At 39.4% G+C, this 20,303-nt stretch overlaps 1 protein-coding gene across 2 annotated transcripts; it reads left to right on the top strand.

The window, feature by feature from the left end:
- Nucleotides 1-1,104: 1,104 nt before the first annotated feature.
- GMNN (geminin DNA replication inhibitor) lies at nt 1,105-19,436 on the top strand. Of its 2 annotated transcripts, none has more exons than XM_044067087.1 (7): nt 1,105-1,293; nt 5,948-6,009; nt 10,273-10,365; nt 15,642-15,792; nt 15,875-15,957; nt 18,150-18,260; nt 18,668-19,436. In XM_044067087.1, exons 2-7 carry the CDS (start codon nt 5,956-5,958, stop codon nt 18,809-18,811), a joined length of 636 nt encoding a protein of 211 aa, XP_043923022.1. In that variant the 5' UTR covers nt 1,105-1,293; nt 5,948-5,955; the 3' UTR covers nt 18,812-19,436. The 2 variants fall into 2 exon arrangements, with proteins under 2 accessions (XP_043923022.1, XP_043923023.1); XM_044067088.1 differs by having other exon boundaries at nt 5,926-6,009.
- Nucleotides 19,437-20,303: the final 867 nt, after the last annotated feature.

The following is a 20,303-nucleotide window of genomic DNA, read 5'->3' as shown; positions in this document are numbered from 1 at the left end:
GTATTTTGTATCATACAGGCTGCTGCTAGATTACCTGTACATGGCCTACAAAGCCGTCTCGGACCCTGCCCTAATGGAAATGCTACACATCCACAAATCAAATGGGACAAGAATAATTCACTCCATGCATCTCAACCTAGCCTGTGACATTAATTAAACATGCTCTAGAGACAGATACATCTCCCAGCGATTGCCGCTCCAATGGAATAAACCCCCACTACATGCGAAGCAGAGGTCCTCAATGACAATATTCAAGTGCAACCTTGACAACTGGATGGGTGACCATAAATGCACCCCAGGGGTGACACCTATGTCCCTCATGGACAGGGGCAGTCAGTGCTGATCACAGAATTGCTCTGTTAACAACGACCATCTAACTATGGTCAATAAGCGTACTCAGGTTATTTACACGCTAGGCTTGTAAAGGTCCTAGGGCTATTAGCTTAGTAACCTATGAAGCTATGAACGTTTTAAAACTGAATTCCCTTAAAAATATGTATAATATGGTCTCCCGTTTCTTCTTTAGGTTGCACACTCTGGGCTGAGCCTGAAAACGGCTCATTGATTTCGGGGGTCTCTCCCGGTCAACAAATAATATAGTTTATTAATTCTTAATAAATAAATACAACTATCTTCCATTAGCAGTCCCTTAAAGAATCAGGACAAAGGTAGACTTAAGAGCCCTTGTCACAAAAATATGTTTTATTATTAAGTCAAATGTTGGCAGCGTTTATTTATTTTTGCTGAAAGACAAAAGCTGTATAACTTTAATGTTGCTGATTATATAGCGCCATTCTATACTAATTGTCTAGAAGGAAAGCGTCAGCCAAACTTAGGAACTTGTAATACTAGCGCTAAAACGTGGGAAAATCTGGCAAGCACACTAAAATAAGCCCTTTACTGTCACCCGCCAGATTTTCCCACATTTTAGCGCTAACATTACATGTTTTAGTGACATACATTTGACAGGTGTGCCTGCAGCATTAGACATTTCCCACGCTGTCTTGAATTATAAACACTCCTGCACACTCCCGAGTATGAGAATAGGTTTAGGTATGAGCAGCGCGCGCAGTTGAGGTTAAATGACGTAGTCAGATGGTATTCAGAGATTTGTCGCGCTTAAAGCTTATGACGCGGCACAAGTTATAAAGCTCGGTCTAGGGAACAACAATCTCATATGATAGCTGAGTGTTTTAATGAGCTGCTGGTCTAAGTTTTTGTAAAGCATTTTTAAGCCGTTTTGTACTTGGGAACCGAGAACGTAGTGTTGTTAATATCCTTTTCAGATAAGTGGTAAGTCACGGTTTGGGTTTTTGTGTGGCCTGTTACGGTGATCTTCTAACCGCCCGACATGAATAGTTTTGTAGCCGTTTGTGTGTTGTATTTGGCGGGATGATTTTACGATGTTTATAGCGATTGGAGTGGCCTTGTTGGCTGCTTGTATTGCGTGGGTACAGTTGATCTAGTTGCTTTGAAGTCTGTATAGGGTGTTTTGTATTTGTTCGTGGAGTGGGGTCTTCTGTTCAGAAGTAATAACTTTGTAGGGGTACAAGATCAGCGGTAAGCAATACGGAGGGGGGGGGGGTGTTAAATGTTGTAGAAATGCTTTAATTGGAGCTCGCAATGTTTGTCAAGTGACTTAACTGTCTAGTCTATAACCGTAGACTAGAACCGTGGGCATGCCTGTTAAGAATTGGCGGGTCCTTTACAATGAGTTAACACTGGTGTCGCCCTTATGGCAGTTATGACTAGTTATCGATTGCGGTTTGTGATTTGGTTGTGGTGATTGAGACGCGATTTTCCCGTTTGTGTATTCTAGTAATATTAAAACTAGTTGAGCAGAACTAGAAGAGTTAAATGTATGCGTTTCAGGGTGATCCCTGGCCACTTTTCCTATATGTGGTAAGCGCTTATAATTTAGTTGTCAGTGTTTGCTTAAGAAGTTAATAGACTGGAGTAGTATAGGTAGAGAAGCGGGGGTTAAGATGCTATTCTTTTGGATTTCGTGTGCCCAGAAAAGGGGGGGGGGTAATTTCCCCGATGAAGTTACAGAACGTTACTATAAATGTTAACTTTTTTCACGATTGCCAACAATGTATGGGAGTTTAGTATAGATAGGAATGCAACGTTATAAGTCTTTCAGCATACATTGTGGTACACTTGTGACAGTGGTGGCTGTATTTCCCAAGAGCAGTAGTGTAGGTACAGATAAGACGAGTTACAACTAGCATTAAATGTTGGTAACTCACGTTTTAGAGTTTAATGTACTTAATGATTTGTATTAATCTTTTTTTAAAGACTCCAACATAAAAATGCTATTCATTTTTCCTAATTTTGTAGATGGGGTGTGAGTCGTAGTTAGAAGTGATTTGTTCCTAACTGCATTTATTATTTTATTTTACATTTGTTGACCGGGCTAGTCTAACTGGATAGATATCCATTTTCAGTAGAGGCCCGGGGAGATGGAGCTCCAAGACATTGTCAAAATACAATACAGGTTCGAACAAAAAAATCGAATATACTAATAGCTTTTCTAACAAAATAAAAATCACCAACAATGGTAAGTATTTTACGGTACAGAGTTTGTAACAGGATATAGTATTGAGGACAAGTCATAAACAGAAAATTCCCAAGTATGGAGACGTAATGCAGGTTGTCAGAAATGGATAAATAGCAATTGCGTAATAAGACAAATGGTGGAAACATGTAAATTGCAGCATAAAGGCTTTAACAGGATGTAACATTGAGGTCAGTATTATAAAATAGTGCAAAATTAGAGACATAATACAGTAAACCAAGGAAGTTAGATTAGTAATGTGGCAAAGTACTTAAGAAGATAATGTATAAAGAGGATGTAAATGAAAGTGTAAATAAGAAAAATATAAGGTGGAAAATGTAGCAGAGGATAGTAAGCACTGGGTAGGTTAGTCAAAGTAGTAGAGGTAGATGACATCTCCTTAGTTTACCATTAGCTTGGGTTATTTCTCAGATTCACCACATTGAATGTGTAGTTGCAAACCTAGCTCTTTAGCTTGGCCTAAGGTGGTAACAATGGAATGCCACTTGCACTAATTTATGTATTCCAGGTTAAAACTGAAAATGGGTGTACTTTGGATGTTAACTCACTACAGTTTTTAATTTTATTACTTAAGCTGGGGACACAAGCTACCCCCAAGACATAACTCCTCCCTCGGTGTTAATGCTTGTATTTCTGATGGGGGTGGTATTACAAAGTATAGTATTGGATCCCTGAGCAAGGTTTGCACTGGATATTGTACAGTAGGGTACTCAAGGAAAAGTGTAGTGGAAATGCCAAGTTAGTCAACTTCATACTGGGGGAATCATATTCACTGGTCAACATCCCAAGGTAATGATTACACATTCTAAAAACTGCGTTCAGAGTTACCATTCTGATAAGTGAGAATGCACAAGTGTGCAGTTCCTGGTTATCTAACGGTGTAGTACCTCGTGGGTGGTGCTGTGCAGGTTAGGGTGTGTCCATATTGATTGGCAGTTCAGAGCACATTTGAGTGACTTGAGTGTTCCCGTTATGTCTAAGTAACCTGCCAAATGTTACTCTGAATAACTAACCGCTAATCATATGGTCTGTTTCTCGTATATTTCCTGTTATAGCAACTTTCTAAATTTTTGAGTAAGATTGTCGCCATTTTAGGTTTTGTTATCTCTTGTACTAAGAGCTCGAGAGGTATGCTTTGCATCCTTCATCGTGGTGACAAACGAGAAAGCCACACCAAATTGCACTGTATTACCTTGAAATACACAAGTTACTACACTCTCATTTGATTCCACTTAGAGATAAAACTTCACTTTTTTATGCCAACACAAATATATTGTCGAGTTTTTTTTTAAACCTCTACATTAATCAATATTCTTTATTGTGCCGTAAAACTATATTCATTCTAGCAATGCGATCACCCAGGACAGGCTAAGATTTACTCTTGTAGTACATTCCTTATATGGACGTCTGCAGTCCGAGAAAATATTTAAGTGCAGATACTCTACATTTACAGAAGTAATGCTTTTTGGTGTTCCCAATATTAAAGTAACTTACTGTGGCATTACTGTAGCACATTCCACATTAGAAACAATTTCACTTTTTGAATGCTTTTTATTGGCATCGGAATGTATAAAACACAAAGTAGTAAAAAGCCTTTGATTGCGACTGGTCAGTTTCACAACACTTGAATAACCATGTAAAACCTGAATAACCGATTGCAATCAAAGGGTTTTATACATTCCGATGCCAATAAAATGATTTTTACTGCTTTGTTTTATTACTATTAACGTAGCTTGGTAAACTGTGGGTGTTTAGGGGCAGGGTTTGCTACTGCGCATCCTGCGAGGTACTACACTGTTGGATAACCCAATTCCCTCCTGTTGTATAAATATATAGCATAACTTCAATCCCCATACTGTACAGTGTAATGTGGTTGTCTTGTGTTAGCATAACTTTCCTTTGTAGGTTGTATTCTGTTAACAGAGTTGGAGAGCTGTCCCACACTTTTGGAAGAGCCTCTCTAAATGGAGAGGCTTGCACCTTCTTTCAAGAACTTTCTTGGTTGGATGTAGACATACATGGGAGGTGAGATCTCAATCTCCATGGGTTTTGTGCACCTTCAAAGTGTTGCCTAAACCCTGGCTTGCTGCCTTTCAGAGCTTCAAAATAGGCTATTCTGGCAGCAGCATCCCTTGGTTTTGATAAGACAGTAGATATTTGTCTAGCTGGAAAGGCTGACTGGGTATGAGCCCTTTTTTAGCAGAGGCCTGGGGAGAAAAGCTCTACAATACACATTGAACAATGGTCACAAATATAAAGTGGTACAATATGAATACAATACACAAGCAAAATGGACATGCTCCACCTCAAAATCCAAATCCACCAAAACCACTAGAGCAAGCAACTTAAACCTTAGCGCGGATATAAATAGGACGTGCTGGAGGGATAGATTTATCACTCAGACTCCCTATGCTGTGGAATAAAATCCCGGTCCATGTGAGGCAGAGCACCTCGCTGGCTCTGTTCAAGAGAAATCTTGACCTGTGGATGGGAGATCGTAGGTTTATCCCGGGAATCATCTGTCACTGCTGGACAGAGGCACAACAAACTAATGGGCACAGTATTTTTTCATATAAGGGGTGGCGTAAGCCACAAATTTGGGCTAGGCTTATAAATGCCTTAGGGCAGATAGCCTAGTATAAACCTATGAACCTATAAAATGTAAGGCAAGCAGTAAAGCTGTCCGTACATTATATAAGATAGTCCCTGATATGCAGGCTACATAATGATATATTGGCTCATCTTGTACAGATGCCTCATGTTTTGGTAGTTAATGTCATTGGGTTTATTTATGCTGGGGTCCTTGGCTCATGACCATCTCAATTTCATATGGCGCAGTGCCTCTTTGGGATGTAATGCACCTGTTTTTGTTCATTTAAGTCTAGCTGTGCTTTTCTGAGGGGAAAATTTTATTTTAATGCATGAATGATACCACTGAGTGTAGAATGAGATTTTGGTAGTTGCCTCTGATCTTACTGATGGTCTTTGCTGAAGATCTGCTTGATAGATGTTAACCACATGACAATTGTGGTGTCACTCCGCACTTGTGTGAGCACTGTAGCAGATAGCAGTAGTCTTTTCTGAACTCTTAAATGCATGAATTGTGGTTGAAGGGGGTCCAGAGTCCACTTTGCTTACAGGCTTAAGTTGACTGTAGTGGTATGAACTTATCGCTAGTCATGCCAGTGGAATTGAGCAGCTTAGTACGTGTTGGTAAATGTTTTGCTTGTAATGTTGGGTGCAAACAGTTGAAAGTTCTGGGTTTCATTTTCCACAACTTAACCATCTTACTGAAGTGTGCAGTTTTTTGGATGTATAAACTGTTTTCTTTTGGGTTGGTATTGCAGGTTACTGAAACTTTCTCTCTTGATATAACCATGAGCATCAATATGAAGCAGAAATCGGAAGCAGAGAGATCTGTAAGCATAAAGGTAAGTTTGATCTAGTGCAAGGGTACTTTTGGTTAACTGGCTGCTCTGATATGTAGTGATTTTAGTGGGAAAAAAATGTTGGCGGGTGTACATTTGATTGTATTAGTTTGGCATGTTGTGATTTTCTGTTTTGGTTTGGTAGATTAACTGCAGTGGCTACAGTGAATGTAGATAAGAGTAGGTTTTGGTATGTGGCACCCCCTGAAAAATATTGCCATCTTGAGTTGGTGCGAATATTGGATGCACTAAAATGTCACCAACAGTCTAAAGGTGAATTGCATGGGTGCTCACACCTGGGAAAAGAATTGACCTCTCACTGGCTGACACATTGCATTAAGTCTTCAGGGTTTCATTTTCTGTGTAGGAATGCAGGATCTTTATTTAAAATGTTAAGTGGTGAAACTGTGACAGATGAAAATTTAACATGTGCATCTGCAGTGCCTCATTAGGGTCTGCAGTTTGAAGGTTTTTGAGGCTGCAAACATTGAGGCTTAATCTGTTAATGACCTCCCCAGTTCTGCCACACTACCACCTGGTGTTGGTGTGGTAAGCTCAAAATACCATCCTCATCTACAGGGTGTGCCCAGTCTTGGTTGCTTCCTTTCAGCCTCCTAGCTAACTCTATCCTGGACACTAATCAAGTAAAGGTCCTCTGTTTGCTATCAGCGCTCTGTCAACTATTGCTACAGGTCATTATTTTTAAAGTGGTCTTGAGTCAAGTCAGTGTAGTAAGGTACAGGCTAGGGAATCATGAGACTATGCAAGGAATTACTACAATACACTGGCATGCCAGTGTCTGCAGGTGAATTGCAAAACTTGGCAGGTGTGAATTGAAATTAGATGGCTTGACACAGGTAAGCTTGAGATATGGGTCAGGCAAATCCTGTGCGGAGTAGAGCATCTTTTGGGGGGGACATTTGGGCTAGTCATTAATATGACCTCTCATTTTATTGTGGAACTGTCTGTGCTTTCATTCCTGCTTCATAAGACACCTTGACTTAGCATGTTTGGGGGATGTCTGCTGTCAAGGATGTCAAATGTTTGCGCAACCCCTTTCTGTTGAAGGTGGTGTCTGCTGGCTGTGTACAGTTTTGTATTGTACTTGCTTGATGGGAACAAAACCATCTTCTATTTTGCAGACAAGTGTCTGGGTACCCAGAAGTTGGTACTTTACCTACCCAACTGGTTTTCCAGTAACTTTATTCATGTCTTGCCTTTCATTGGGCATGTGTACTACCTCTGTTTTTTAGGTAGCTTATCACTGCTGTGTGAAGGAGTACATATTTGAACAATGCTCTAAATTTCAGCTTTTAAACAGTGTCTGGGCAAGTCTCAAGTTTGAGACCATCTTTGTATTTCAGTGAATTCATGCAGTATTTTTCATGCAAGCTTGCATACATAACTGGTGCTGGATAGAGCATGCTTTACAGATTGTAAAGTTTGACACATGGAAGAATCCCAGATTAGATATGGGGTGACTTACATTGGCTAACAAGATAGTAATTTGCATTGCTATAAAGTAAGACATTGTGTATTTTGCATGTTTATGTAAAAGTGGCACACTTCAGTTTCAGCAAAATTCTCTAGTCAGTTTAGAATTGTACATTGCTGTTGAAATACAGGTAATCCATAACCTTTTAATTGCTTTCCGAAATGTACTGTACTAAATGTTCCCACGGTAGCTATTTAATCACCAGTCTAAACTGAGATAATCTGTAGTAAAATAACTTTACCGTGGGAATTGTGCTGTATTGCAATGTGAAGTATGATGTGAACAGAAGTTTTCTCACGCTGGCAGACTACTGAAAGTATGCAAGGCTGGTTAATTTGAGTTCCTGTTTATCTACTATTGTTTGCTGTCCTGTGGTAGAAGTGTAACTAATGATTAAAGAAGATGAATAGGGTTCAACTTTGCAAATAAGTGGTGTTTATGAAAGGGCAGGTACAGTGATATGTATGCTTTCCCACAGAACAATAGCCTCTGGGGATCTTGGTATTTGCTTCTAGCAAGAAAAGTCTTTGAAGTATTTACTTTCAGATTGAGCTGAAGCATGTGCATTAGTTTTACTGTTTTACCTGGTAATTTGACTGATTTTGGTCAGCATATTCAGTTGCAGTTCACCCCCCAGCACAGTACAGTGAAATTCTTAATCTGATTTTGATATACCTTGATTTATAGCCATATGGTGACACTGCAGTAAACATTGCAGTTCTGGCACTCTTGTCCTGTGTTCCTGGCTGGACTGTTCTTGTGGCCTCAATACATTGTTTACAGTGGATGTAAAGTGTACACATCCTGTTAAAATGCCAAGTTTTTTTATATAGAGACCACTAAATCATTTTAAAGCTTTTCCCACCTTTTAATGTGACCTATAACTTTTACAATTGAAAAATAAACCCTACAGTAAGCTGGTTGCGTAAGTGTGCACACCCTTTAATTATTGAAGTACCTTTTGATTTAATAAGTCGGCCTTCTCGAGTAGGAGTCTTATTGGCATGGCACATCTTGACTTCGCAGTATTTACCTACTCTTGCAAAAGTGCTCCAAATCTGTCATTGCGAGGGCATCTCTTGTGCACAGCCCTCTTCAGGTCACCCCACAGAATTTCTATTGGTTTTAGGTCTGGGCTGTGGCTGTGCCATTTCCTAAACCATTTTCTTCTGGTGAAGCCATTCTTTTGATTTGGATGTATGCTTGGGGTCATTGTCGTGTTGAAAGGTGAAATTCCTTTTCATCTTCAGCTTTCTAGTAGATGCCTGAAAGTTTTGGGGCCAAAAGTGACTGGTATTGGGAACTGTTCATAATTCCCTCCCCCTTGACTAAAGCCCCAATTCCAGCTGAAGAAAACCAACCCCATGCATGATACTGCCACCATGCTTCCCCGTGGGAATGGTATTCTTTTGGTGATCCAAAGTGTTTTTGCACTTAAATGTACCTTTGGAATTGCTGCCAAAAAACGTTCAGCCTTGGTCTCATCAGACCAGTTCCCACATGCTTTTGGGGCACTTTTTGCAAATTTTAGCTGTGCCTGGATGTTTTTTCTGTGTAAAGAAAAGGCTTCTGTCTTGCAACCCTACCCCATAGTCCAGGCATACAGGAGATTGTCACATGTAGTACACAACTAGTACTTGCCAGAAATTCCTGCAGCTTCAGTGTTGCTGTAGGTCTCTTGGCAGCCTCCCTGACTAGTTTTCTTGTCTCCAATTTTGGATGGACATCCAGTTCCTTGCAACGTTACTGTCCCATATTTTCACTTTTGATTTCACTGTTCCATGGTAATTAAATCGAAGGTGCTTCAACAAAATATTAGTTAAGGGTGTGCACACTTCTGCAATCAGCTTGTATGTTTTTATATTTTTCAATTGAGTTGTACAGGCTCTAGATCACATTAAAGGTGGGAAAAGTTTTGAAATTATTTATTGTGGTCTTTTATATCAAAAGTCTGGCATTTTAGCAGGGATATATACACTTTGTGCTCTGCTTTCATGTCGTGCTGAATGTCTGGTCAGTCATTTACCTTGCCCTTGAGTATGCTTGGCAGTGTATTGTGCTTGTGTACTGGTATTGGCTCTGATTTATTTGTGACACTTTAAAGTGGGTATTGGAAGAGCATACCGCTTGTCTTCTAGGCACATGTAATGTAGTATAAATTTGTTACTACAAGAGCCCCTGATATGTGCTTAACAGAATATGCAGAATGAAGGTTCTTCATATAAATGGCTTGCTATAAAACCAGAGCAAGGCTACAGCTTCCTGAATGTGACTAAGAGTGGTTTACAGTGGTGACACTGAATAGTCTGCTGAAGTGGTTGGAGGCAGGGTGTGAAACAGTGGAGTGAAGTTAATGCGTGGTATATTTATCTAGCAAGATAATTGTAATGCTGCCAATAGGTGTAGATTTTCTAAAGTCTAGGTCCTGTAGTGGCACTTTGGCTACCTACTTGTACAAGTCTCACTGCCTTCCTTGACTTGTGGAAGATGTTACCAAAGTAGTAAAGCCCTAAACCTACAATATGTGCTGTATGGTAGAGAAACTTCAGGGGCTTTGGGAAGCAGCACTTGATGTTGTATACATCTTGCACTGCTATGAAGTTTGGCTTGCAGTTGCATGTGGGGGGGGGGGGCTGTGATGGTTTGGGTAGGTGACTTATTTTACAAACTAAGTGATCAAATTAGACTAGCTCCTTTCAGAGTTTTGTATTGTGTTCAACAGGAATATCCTGAGTAGGACATAAATTTAAATTTATTTCTTTTTAATCTAGAACTTTTTCAACAACTCGACTGGCTCAATGAGGCGAACCCTTCAGGTCATTCAGCCTTCAGCAACAGGATGCCTTGTTGGCAGAGTTAAAGAGGTATGTCACTTTCTGTTGGCACTCTTATCAGACTAGTTAAATGTCTTAATGTGGGGCAGAAATTGTATAATGTTGACAAGGTAGACATTGTTGCTTCACATTTCTCATTGCTTATTTTATTGCAGTGAAACTTGCACATTCATATTGAGCTGTCCTTAACATGTCATTGCCTGTGTTCTGGCAGTTTGTAGTGTAATAGGCACTTATTGTCTGGTTTGATTTCATCCAGTCACTTCTCACTCTTTTGTAGTGGTGTAGAATGCTCCATAGAGCATCTGGGAAGTGTACCTGTTCAGGTGCAGGGTTATTTGCAAAGCATTCTTTTTTGCCAAGCCTAAAGCTCTTTACAAAACATGTAAGGTCTTTGTCTTAACACAATTGGAACACGTTGTCCCTGACACACAATTCTCATTTACATTGACTCATCTTTGGAAAACTGTTTAAACTTTCTGGGATATTTAATTGGGTGGCACTATGGTTGGGTGGCACTATGGTTAGCTGATGCATTCATTGTTTGGTTCTTGATTTAATGTGCATTTAAAAAAATAAACTTGTCTGCATGGGTTTTCACCAGATGCCATTGTCTAATATTCCAAAGATGTGTCCAGTGGAATGCCTGAATTTTGCAATGAGTTGGCATTCTGAGACTAATTTCAGTGGATTTTGTTAATCGGAGTGCCTGGGTCAACTCTGACACTGAGCTCAATTAAGCAGAAAATTGGGGAAATGAATTTCAGGAGTACAAACTGTTCTCCCTTTCTAGCAGAGGTTTGCACTATTTCTAAAACAGTGGCATGCTCAGAAGTAGACATCTGAACAGATTATCCTAGGCTTGGTATTCAATCTTAGCACTGCAGGCAGCTAACTTAATTTTTATCTTTAAATGGTAAATGTGGGAGAAGTTGCTGTTTACTTGGGTATCTTGGTGCATAAAGCACTGTCCTTTTGAATTGGTGCTTTACCCCTCCTTTTCCTCAGGTAGCACTGTTTAGTTGGCAAACTCAAAGCAAAAAACTAGTGAAATTAAACGCTCCGATACCAGCAGGTTAAATTAAAATGAGCCAAAACTACAAAGTATCAAACATAACATCAATATACAACTCTTGTAAATCCGTTAAAACACATAATCATCTAATACACTGGCAGGTATTCTTGAACCTCCAATCTAAACACCCTGATAAATGCAAGTTAGTATAGCGATCTCGCAAATGTAGGAGTGCCCTTTTACAAGAATTTCCCTTCATTATGAAATGAACCCAGTGTTTGTTCCGAAGAACAATCTGTGCATACAAGACTGAAACTGGCTAATAAACCCGGGTAGTGCCTTAAAGGACCATGAACCGAAAAACTAAGCAACTGACAATGCCTCGGAAGTCTACACAAATGTGAATAAATGTACTAAATCCCCTACATAACCAATATGTCAATATGTGAAAATGAAAGTTCATACAGATAACATTCTATAAAGTGCAATTCATGCAGTCGACGTAAAGACAATACAACAAAATCTGTGCAATGTAAGATATAAAATATACAGTAACTCCTACCAAGTGGCTGTATAGATTCCATTCCTAACCTTGGTATGTGACCCAACCAGAGGAGAAAATAAACCATGACCCTGTTCAAAGTCCGATACTATACTACCCAGTGGCCTTTCAAAATATTTGTAAGGGACCAATGTTAGTATGTAGCTAAAAAGAACCTAAGCAAGTCAGCCCTGCCACACAAGGCTGTAAAAATATACAATGTTGCTGGTTTGGGAGAAATGTTAAAATTTTCTTTAAATTGAAAGGGTTTGTGACCTGCCTACCTACTATATAAATTTGAATTCCAATAGTGTTCATGACCAAAAATAATTAAAATGGATTGGACCAAAACACATGGGAATAGCATCTGTAAACTACCTATTCGGCCTTTTAAGTTTCAAAAGGCAAGTAATGGATAACATGCCATTGAGACCTCTGGCATGACAAGCATCCAACCTGAGTTGCCACGATAACACCCTGCTTTAGATTGGATTAGTCATATTGTCAGAGGCCCCTGCTAAAGACATTCAACTAGTGAATGAATTGTTGGACATTATGTTGTCCAATTTTGTTTCCTTTAACAGATTCTATTTACAGTTGATAGGAGTACAGATGGGTTCCCAGTGTGGTGCCAGTGCGGCCAATTTGGTCATGGCTTACTGGGGAGGGAGTGTGTTAACTAATCCATTCGTGGACAAGGTAGTGTTATATACACTTCCTTCATCTTTATTATGAAAGGTGATGAGTCAGCTATTTCTTTAGATGACCTGTTCAATTCTTCCACTAACTTACAATTTTTCTTTAGATCGGGTAGCTTAAGGTGATGAGTCAGCTATTTCTTTAGTTGACCTGTTCAATTCTTCCACTAACTTACAATTTTTCTTTAGATCGGGTAGCTTACTTAGATGTAGATCTCTCCAAGGACAACGAAAAGTTGTTTTGTAGCAAAGATTTACAGGAAGGAATCTTTTTTCCAGTAGCTACATCCACTTTGATAGTTGCCATACTTTATCCCAGAAGCGATCTATTTTTAAAGGTCAACTAGTCAGAGCTGCCCGCATGGTGTCAAGGGACTGCGACTTTGAGGAAGGATGTGCTTTCATGGCAGCTACCTGCAAGACCTCAAAGATCGGTTACAGGAGGTCCACAATAAGAGCTTCTGGGGTATATGTACCTATTTTAAATCAAAATATCTGACTGAGCAGCATTTGAAAGGAAAGATGAAGCTTTCCCCATGTCATACAGTTTATTTTAACATACAGCTTGGATGCTAGGGAGTGTTTTGCTATCCTATTGTGATTTGATCACCCGGGATGACTCTTATTTATATAACTTTGGTAGAACTACCCTGAATAGTGTTCAAGAGATGTTTAAATATTAAGGGAATTCTAGAAAGAACATCCAAGATTTTAAGCAACAGAAATGGAATGTATAAGTGCAGTATGTCACTGCTGCGGCCATATAAAGACAGGGATGAGATTTACCATCGGAGCCAAGGTGTTTTATCTAACGGGCAGGTTTAATTGCTGTAGTACACAAGTGGTGTACTTGGCTCGGTGTTCTAGTTGTCTTGCATTTTGTTGGAAAACTGACAATTGCAGGAACGAATATATGAGCATCTTTATCCTATCAGGAAAGGCAAGATGGACAATGCTTCTGCCAGACACATAGCAGAAAATCCAAGTAATTTCTTTTGTATTGATCAGGTGAAATCTGACTTTGGGGGGGGGTCTACCTCCCTCCTTTTGGAAAGCAGGGAGTTATCGTGGCAACTCAGGTTGGATGCTTGTCATGCCAGAGGTCTCAATGGCATGTTATCCATTACTTGCCTTTTGAAACTTAAGGCTGAATAGGTAGCTTACAGATGCTATTCCCATGTGTTTTGGTCCAATCCATTTTAGTTATTTTTTTGTCATGAACACTGTTGGAATAATTCAAATTTATATAGTAGGCAGGTCATCAAACCCTTTCAATTTAATTAAACATAATTTAAACATTTTTCTCCCAAACCAGCAACATTGTATATTTTTGCAGCCTTGTATGGCAGGGCTGACTTGGGTTCGTTCCCAGTATGTCCCTTTTAGCTACATAGTAGCATCGGTCCCTTACAAATATTTTGAAAGGCCACTGGATAGTATTGGACTTGGGACAGGGTCATGGTTTATTTTCTGAGTCACATACCAAGGTTAGGAATGGAATCTATACACCCACTTGGTAGGAGTTGTACTGTGTATTTTATTACATTGCACACATTTTGTTGTATGGTCTTTACGTCGATCACATGAATTGCCCTTATTTTTTATAGAATTATCTGTATGAACTTAATTTTCAATGCATTTTGACACTAGTTACGTAGGAATTTAGTACATTTATTCGCATGTTTGACTTCCGTAGCATTCAGTTGATGCTTGCTTAGTTTTTCGGTTCATGGCCCTTTAAGCACTACCAGGGTTTATTAGCCAGTTTCTCAGTCTTGTGTACGCACAGATTGTTCGGAACAAACATTGGGTTCATTTCATAATGAAGGGAAATTCTTGTAAAAGGACACTCCTACACTTGTGAGATCGCTATACTAACTTGTATTTATCAGGGCGTTTGGATCGGAGGTTCAAGAATACCTGCCAGTGTCTATTAGGTGATGTGTTTTAACAGATTTACAAGAGTTGTATATTGATTGATACTTTATCATTATTTTATGAACACTACCGTAGTGTTGAGGCGCACACCAGTTTGCGGTGCAGTTTAAGCCATTCATGCTGCATTATTAGTAGCTGATTTTATATTATAATTTAACTGCTGAATTCTAATGAATGCTCTGTCGACATGGCACAGGTTTCCGTGTTGGGTGTGCCGGCATTCAATTCATCACTAAAGATCATGTGACTTTTTAATTATCTTTTTGTGTACAAGAACTGCTTGTAGCAAGACACTGTTTTACTGTTTCTGGTTAAGTTGGTGTCCGAAAAGCTCGTTTTGGTGCTTAAATCGTTTTAACTTGGGGGACTGACTGTGGTTTGGCTTACTTTAATCTTCCTGGCTCATTTGAGTTTAACCTGCCGGTATTGGAGCTTTAAGTTTTCACTGTTTAGTTGTCATTTGAAATATATAAGCTAGTCTGTGGTACTAGGGTTGTGCAAGAATGTACTGTGGACAGTGACTGTTCCCTTTATGCATGTACTTGCATTTTGTTGCATAGAAGGGTACCAGCTGGATCTGTGGCATTGGGCGGTAACTGGTATTGGTGTTAAAACTGTGTACTGATTGTTGGATGCCCAGCAGTTCCTTTCCTTTGACACAGTATGGTGAAGGTGGATTATTTTGTTCCCAGTCTTAATGTCTTGTACTAAAGAAGTTTGTGAAGCCTCTGGTATTGAAATATTTCCAAAAATAGTTTAGTGTACTACAAAGTCAGTGGCATCCCCATACTGTTTCTGTTATGTGGCTAACTGAGCAGTCTAGAATTTTTCTTTTTGGATGAAAAATATTTGGCTTCTGGGTGTGGTGGAGCTGTAGACTTCTGATGGAAGCTTGAGCCTGTATGCACCCTTGGCGCAAGTTTGCATAATTTTAATTGCTGCAGCACAAGTAATGCAGAATCACTTTTAGTGAGCTAATGTTGCCATGCTGTTCAGCGCACAAAGGTTGTGTGGGCAGGTAAAATGCCACTGAAATCCATTGGGGCTAGAAATACTTTCTAAAGAATTTGGAGGATGTGCTGTGTATGTAATGTGTATTTTTTTTTTTTTTTAGTGTGCCAAATCTCCAAAAAGAAAGCTTTGGAGTACTGAGAATGTGAATCCTTTAAAGAAAGCCAAACTGGAAGGATGTGTAGATGCAGAACAGTACAGGAAAGAGAAAGTGGAAGGAGTCGCTCAAGATGCTTATGAGATGATGATTAAAGGTAAGTAGTCATTGTAGGCCCCACTCCCTTTATAAATGATGATGCCTTTGTCACTGACTTTAACTTTTATTCCTTTGTCCAGCCAGTCCACCAGCAGCCTACTGGAAGGAAGTTGCAGAGGAAAGGAGGAAAGCTTTGTATGAAGTGCTCCAAGAAAATGAGAGGGTAAGAGTGTAAGACTTTGGCACACAGGACTTAGGAGGCTTATGCTTTTGAACCCAGTTTTTTAGTTTGATCTGTTCTCTGCACTACATTGAATTTTGGTTGTCAATGCTTGACCTCTAAACACTTAATCATGCGTGTAAAGCAGGTCATGTCCATGCAAATTCATAATTTTGAGCAACTGACATGGCTTTGGGACCATTGGGACACTTGTAAATTTTGTCTTATTAGCAGTACAGAATTGTTTGTGGTTCCAAAACATTTAACAGTTGGCTCCTTCAAGTTTCTTTTGTAGGATTGGACACTGTTGTAATTTTTGGCTAGCGCTGTGCAAATCTGGCTTGCATTTGCACTTTTACCACTGTTTGGAAGTTACAACCAAAATACTCTGTTCCTGTAAACTTAAATAGTAGCATGGCACTAAAGTGGAAAGTATGAAACTGGTTTTTCCCCTTACATTTAAGGTGTCCATTTCCCCAGGTTAAAATGGGTAGATTTGACGTGCTGTAAGTTTCACTTAGGTCTGGCTATCATCTGGCCAGTGTATGAAACACTTGGCACAAATGTCTTTCTGTACAGCTACTTTGTATCACTCACTGAAGAGGTGGCTCTACCCACTTATGGCTTCAGTTTGTCCAGCCATATGAACTGTTAAATGGCTGCATTCTCCAATTTCTGAATTGTGGAACAATGGTATTCAGTTCTAGTGTTGGTTGATATGGGTGTTGAGGTCCCTTGTGTAAGCTTTGTCCCCCTCCCTTAGCCAGAGTATGTGGATGGGAGGAGGAAGTTGGGATAGAGCCTTGTTCAAATATCACCAATGATGCACGTCATAAATTACTCCCATTTATGTACTTTACAGCTTGAGTAAGCTATTTTCATAGATTAAACTCACATGACTGAACTATAAACTTCAGAACAAGACCATTTAACCTGATATGAGGTTTCTTTGTTGGCAGTCTTATTCCATGTCCTGAGCTGACACTGCTAGTTGAGTATAATATAGATATCTTAATTGTATGTACTGTCACCTTCAGTTGGTAGGGTGTAACAAATCCTTATAAAGGTCTACAATATATTTCTAGTCTTCTGCACAGAATTCTCATTGGCACTGAACTGTATAAATTAAAAAAAAAAAAAAAAACTTCCTTTTCCAGAGGCTGGGCAGCCCAAATAGTTTTGAACAGTAAGACCAAGAAGTTCTGAAGTTGGTCTTGCTGTTTAAAAAGCACTTTTCTTAAAACCAAGTTGTCCTAGTAGCCCAAAGTTGCTGTAATCAACATGTACTTTCTTCCTAAAAGTACACTAAGTGCACCTTTCCTTTGGCCTGCTGTTCAGATGTCCTAAAGGTCAGTTTTTAAGTAATGCACATACTTTGCACATAGACCAGTAGATTTTGTATAGGAGAGCTTATGGCTTCTGAAATGGTTTAACCATGCTAAGTGACGTGAATCCCTCTCTCTAGAAAAGGGATTTAATGTGTCTCCTATGAATGCCATTTAACTGTCTTCAAACTAGGGGCAGCTAACTGGTCCCTGAATTGTAGAGAATATGAAGCTGTTGGTCTCTGAACAAAGACTGCTGTTAGTGTTTGGGCATATGGTTGTAATAGTCTGGTACTAAAAGATGTGGTCTTACTGTAGGAAAGTTTGTAAAGCAGATGTACCTTTTTGACAAGGTAACGTCTGGTGGTGCAGGGCTTGGGGCATGCCCTCAGCTGTTCAGGGTTTCATTTTGGCCTGTGGTTTTCTGGTAAATTGAGATTGAAGCCACTGTCTCATTTGAGTGACTTGTCCTTTAGCATGCTTTTTCTGAAAATGTGTTCCATCAACTTTCTAAGTTTGAGAAATATTTAAAATTCCTTTTTTGGGGCTTTGTCACATACGTTGCATAAGGGTGAATCTGCAACAGTGGTTGTCCCACTGGCACCTGAAGTGACTTGGTATATTCCCATTCTTTGTCCCAGAATATTTGCAGTACTTTCTGGGACTACTTGGACTTTACGAGAAGCCAGATACCATGCCCACCACCAAGAGATTAGCATCACACATTCCCATTACCCAGACTAGTGTTGAAGATCCTGCTCAGCTTTGGCTAGTGTCTGTGTACAAGTTTTTGGCTCTTGCAGTCGTTTAGCTGTGTAGTTGTGTAACTGAGTTGGTGCATGATGTTAAGCAGTTTGTGTTTATTTTTAGCTGCACAAAGAAATAGAGCATAAAGACGAAGAATTGTCCAGACTAAGAGATGAAAATGAAGAGTTAATGGAATTGGCAGAGCATGTGAAATACATGACAAGTGTAATTGAGGTAAGTTTACCTTGTTGCTGAGACCTGCATCTTTCGTGGTTTTTTAATGTCGGAACTGTAGTGAAGTTGTTCTGAGTGGGAGGATGTATGCAACACTGGCATTTTGTAATGCTTGTGCCATATTTGAGAAGTAGCTAGCTGTCACTTGTGCTTGTGTCTTGAGCACTCGAGTGCAGTTTCTGGGCTGTGCAATTGGCAGTTAACTGCCTATTGCATGGACTGTCAGCTGACTGAAAAAACTGTTCCTATTTTGTTTGGGCTCTGCATTAAGTTTTGTAATGGTTGATCAATGTGCTTTGATTGCTGGGCTAAAGATTAGGCTTTCATCTCTTGCTTGGTGTTGCCAGTGGGCTTTTAAGTGATGCATTGTGCAAAAAATGCAACTAAATTTTTTTCTTTTACTCTAGAGGTTAACTGGGAAGGCGCCAGAAGGCCTTGAATCTTTGAGCAGTGTTATGTTGGATGGTTGTGAAGAAGTAAACGAAGAAAATACTGGAGGTTCTCTAAATTCTGTGTATGAAGTACTTTCTGAAACTGGTACCGATATGTAGCATACCATTTGACTCTCTAATCCATTTCCCGAGAAGTATAATTTCAGAAGCTGCCATTCTAATTGCTTTTTGTGCGATTTTTTGCACCTCAAAACTAAATTGAAGCTGCCATGCTAATTCTATATTGACTGCACCTGACATGGAATCAGCTGAAGTGTAATTAGTTAATATGAAACTGTGGTAATCCATTGTCTGCCTTTCTGTTAGTGATACCACTTCTGCAAGATGTAAAATTTAACACTGCCAGAATATTTCCAGATTTGCACTTGCCATGCAATATACTGATAGGGGCATTTTTAGTTGACAATGCTATCCTGCAGTGTTAGTAGCTGGGAACTGTCAAGTATGGAGTGCCTTTGACTTGCACACTGTATTGATGGGATATTGCAGTTTTGCTGTCAAGTATCGCTCGTGGATACAGTTTATGCAGAGCAAATTGGCTTTAGCTTCATAAATTAGAATGAAGGGAGATATTGGCTCTACTTTGAGCTGTAATTTCACAAAATGTGAGTTCTGGTTTTTTAAACCAAGCATCCATTTTCTTGTAAATTTTGTATTTTTTTGTATATACATGTTTGTAATTTTAATAAACCTTGTTTTTATAAATGGTTGTCTAACTCTTAAAGACGGGTTTTTTGTGAAGTATAGAATTTAATGCAGTATAAACTTGCCTGCCCTTCAGAAAATTTTCATTGACATTCACTCCAGTGGAGCTCGGGAAGTTTGCACTAACTTCCATTAGGTGGAGCCGAAGCATTTTTGACATTGTCTTCACGTTTCAAACATGTTCATATTTCTGGAGCCATGAGGTTATGAAAAGTGTAAATGCAAACTCTTCAGACAGTGGTTGTATTCCTTGGGTTCTGTCATAAACAGAATTTTATAAGTCACAGTAAACAGTAGCAATTCTTTGTAATATTTTGTAGACAAAATCTCCGCAACCACGCAGGTTACACACTCGGCAGCATTTTATTTTTCTCTAGCTGAGAGCTTTCATATGAGGCTGAGTTCTGTCAGTTGAGATGTTCACGTTTTTTAACCATGTAATGTCAGAACAGCAGTTAATATTTATCTGGACTAGACAGAGGCCAAATTAATGCAGTTGAGTTTTCCATTGTGTAAGCTTTATGGTGAAATCTTTTAAAACCTTGTACATAGCATGGGTTTTGAAATTGATTCAAATATGAAAAAGCAATATCTGATGCCTAGGTGTTGGGAGTTAACTGCAGATGCACCTAGAGGCATCACTCTTGACAACACTATCACATGAATCAAGCAACTTTAAACATTGCTCTACCCTAACTTTTTGGAGGCCCTGAGCTCCCTTTAGGAGTATTGTGACTTGTGTCCCTAGACTTTAATCGGGCGTATATTTGATTTAAAGGAAGTTTCTCAAAGTTGAGCTGCCCACTTAGTGGTAGTCACAGAAGACTGCAAAAAATGTAATCTGGTGCCAGGTCGTATGTTCTGCTTAAAGCAAGCAGCATCCTGC

This window comes from Protopterus annectens, chromosome 3.part1 (assembly GCF_019279795.1).
Source record: "Protopterus annectens isolate FY-2018-M chromosome 3.part1, PAN1.0, whole genome shotgun sequence".
In the NCBI taxonomy this organism is placed as follows: Eukaryota; Metazoa; Chordata; order Ceratodontiformes; family Protopteridae; genus Protopterus; species Protopterus annectens.
The sequence above is the reverse complement of the archived record's forward strand: the minus strand, read 5'-3'. Positions and strand labels throughout refer to the sequence as shown.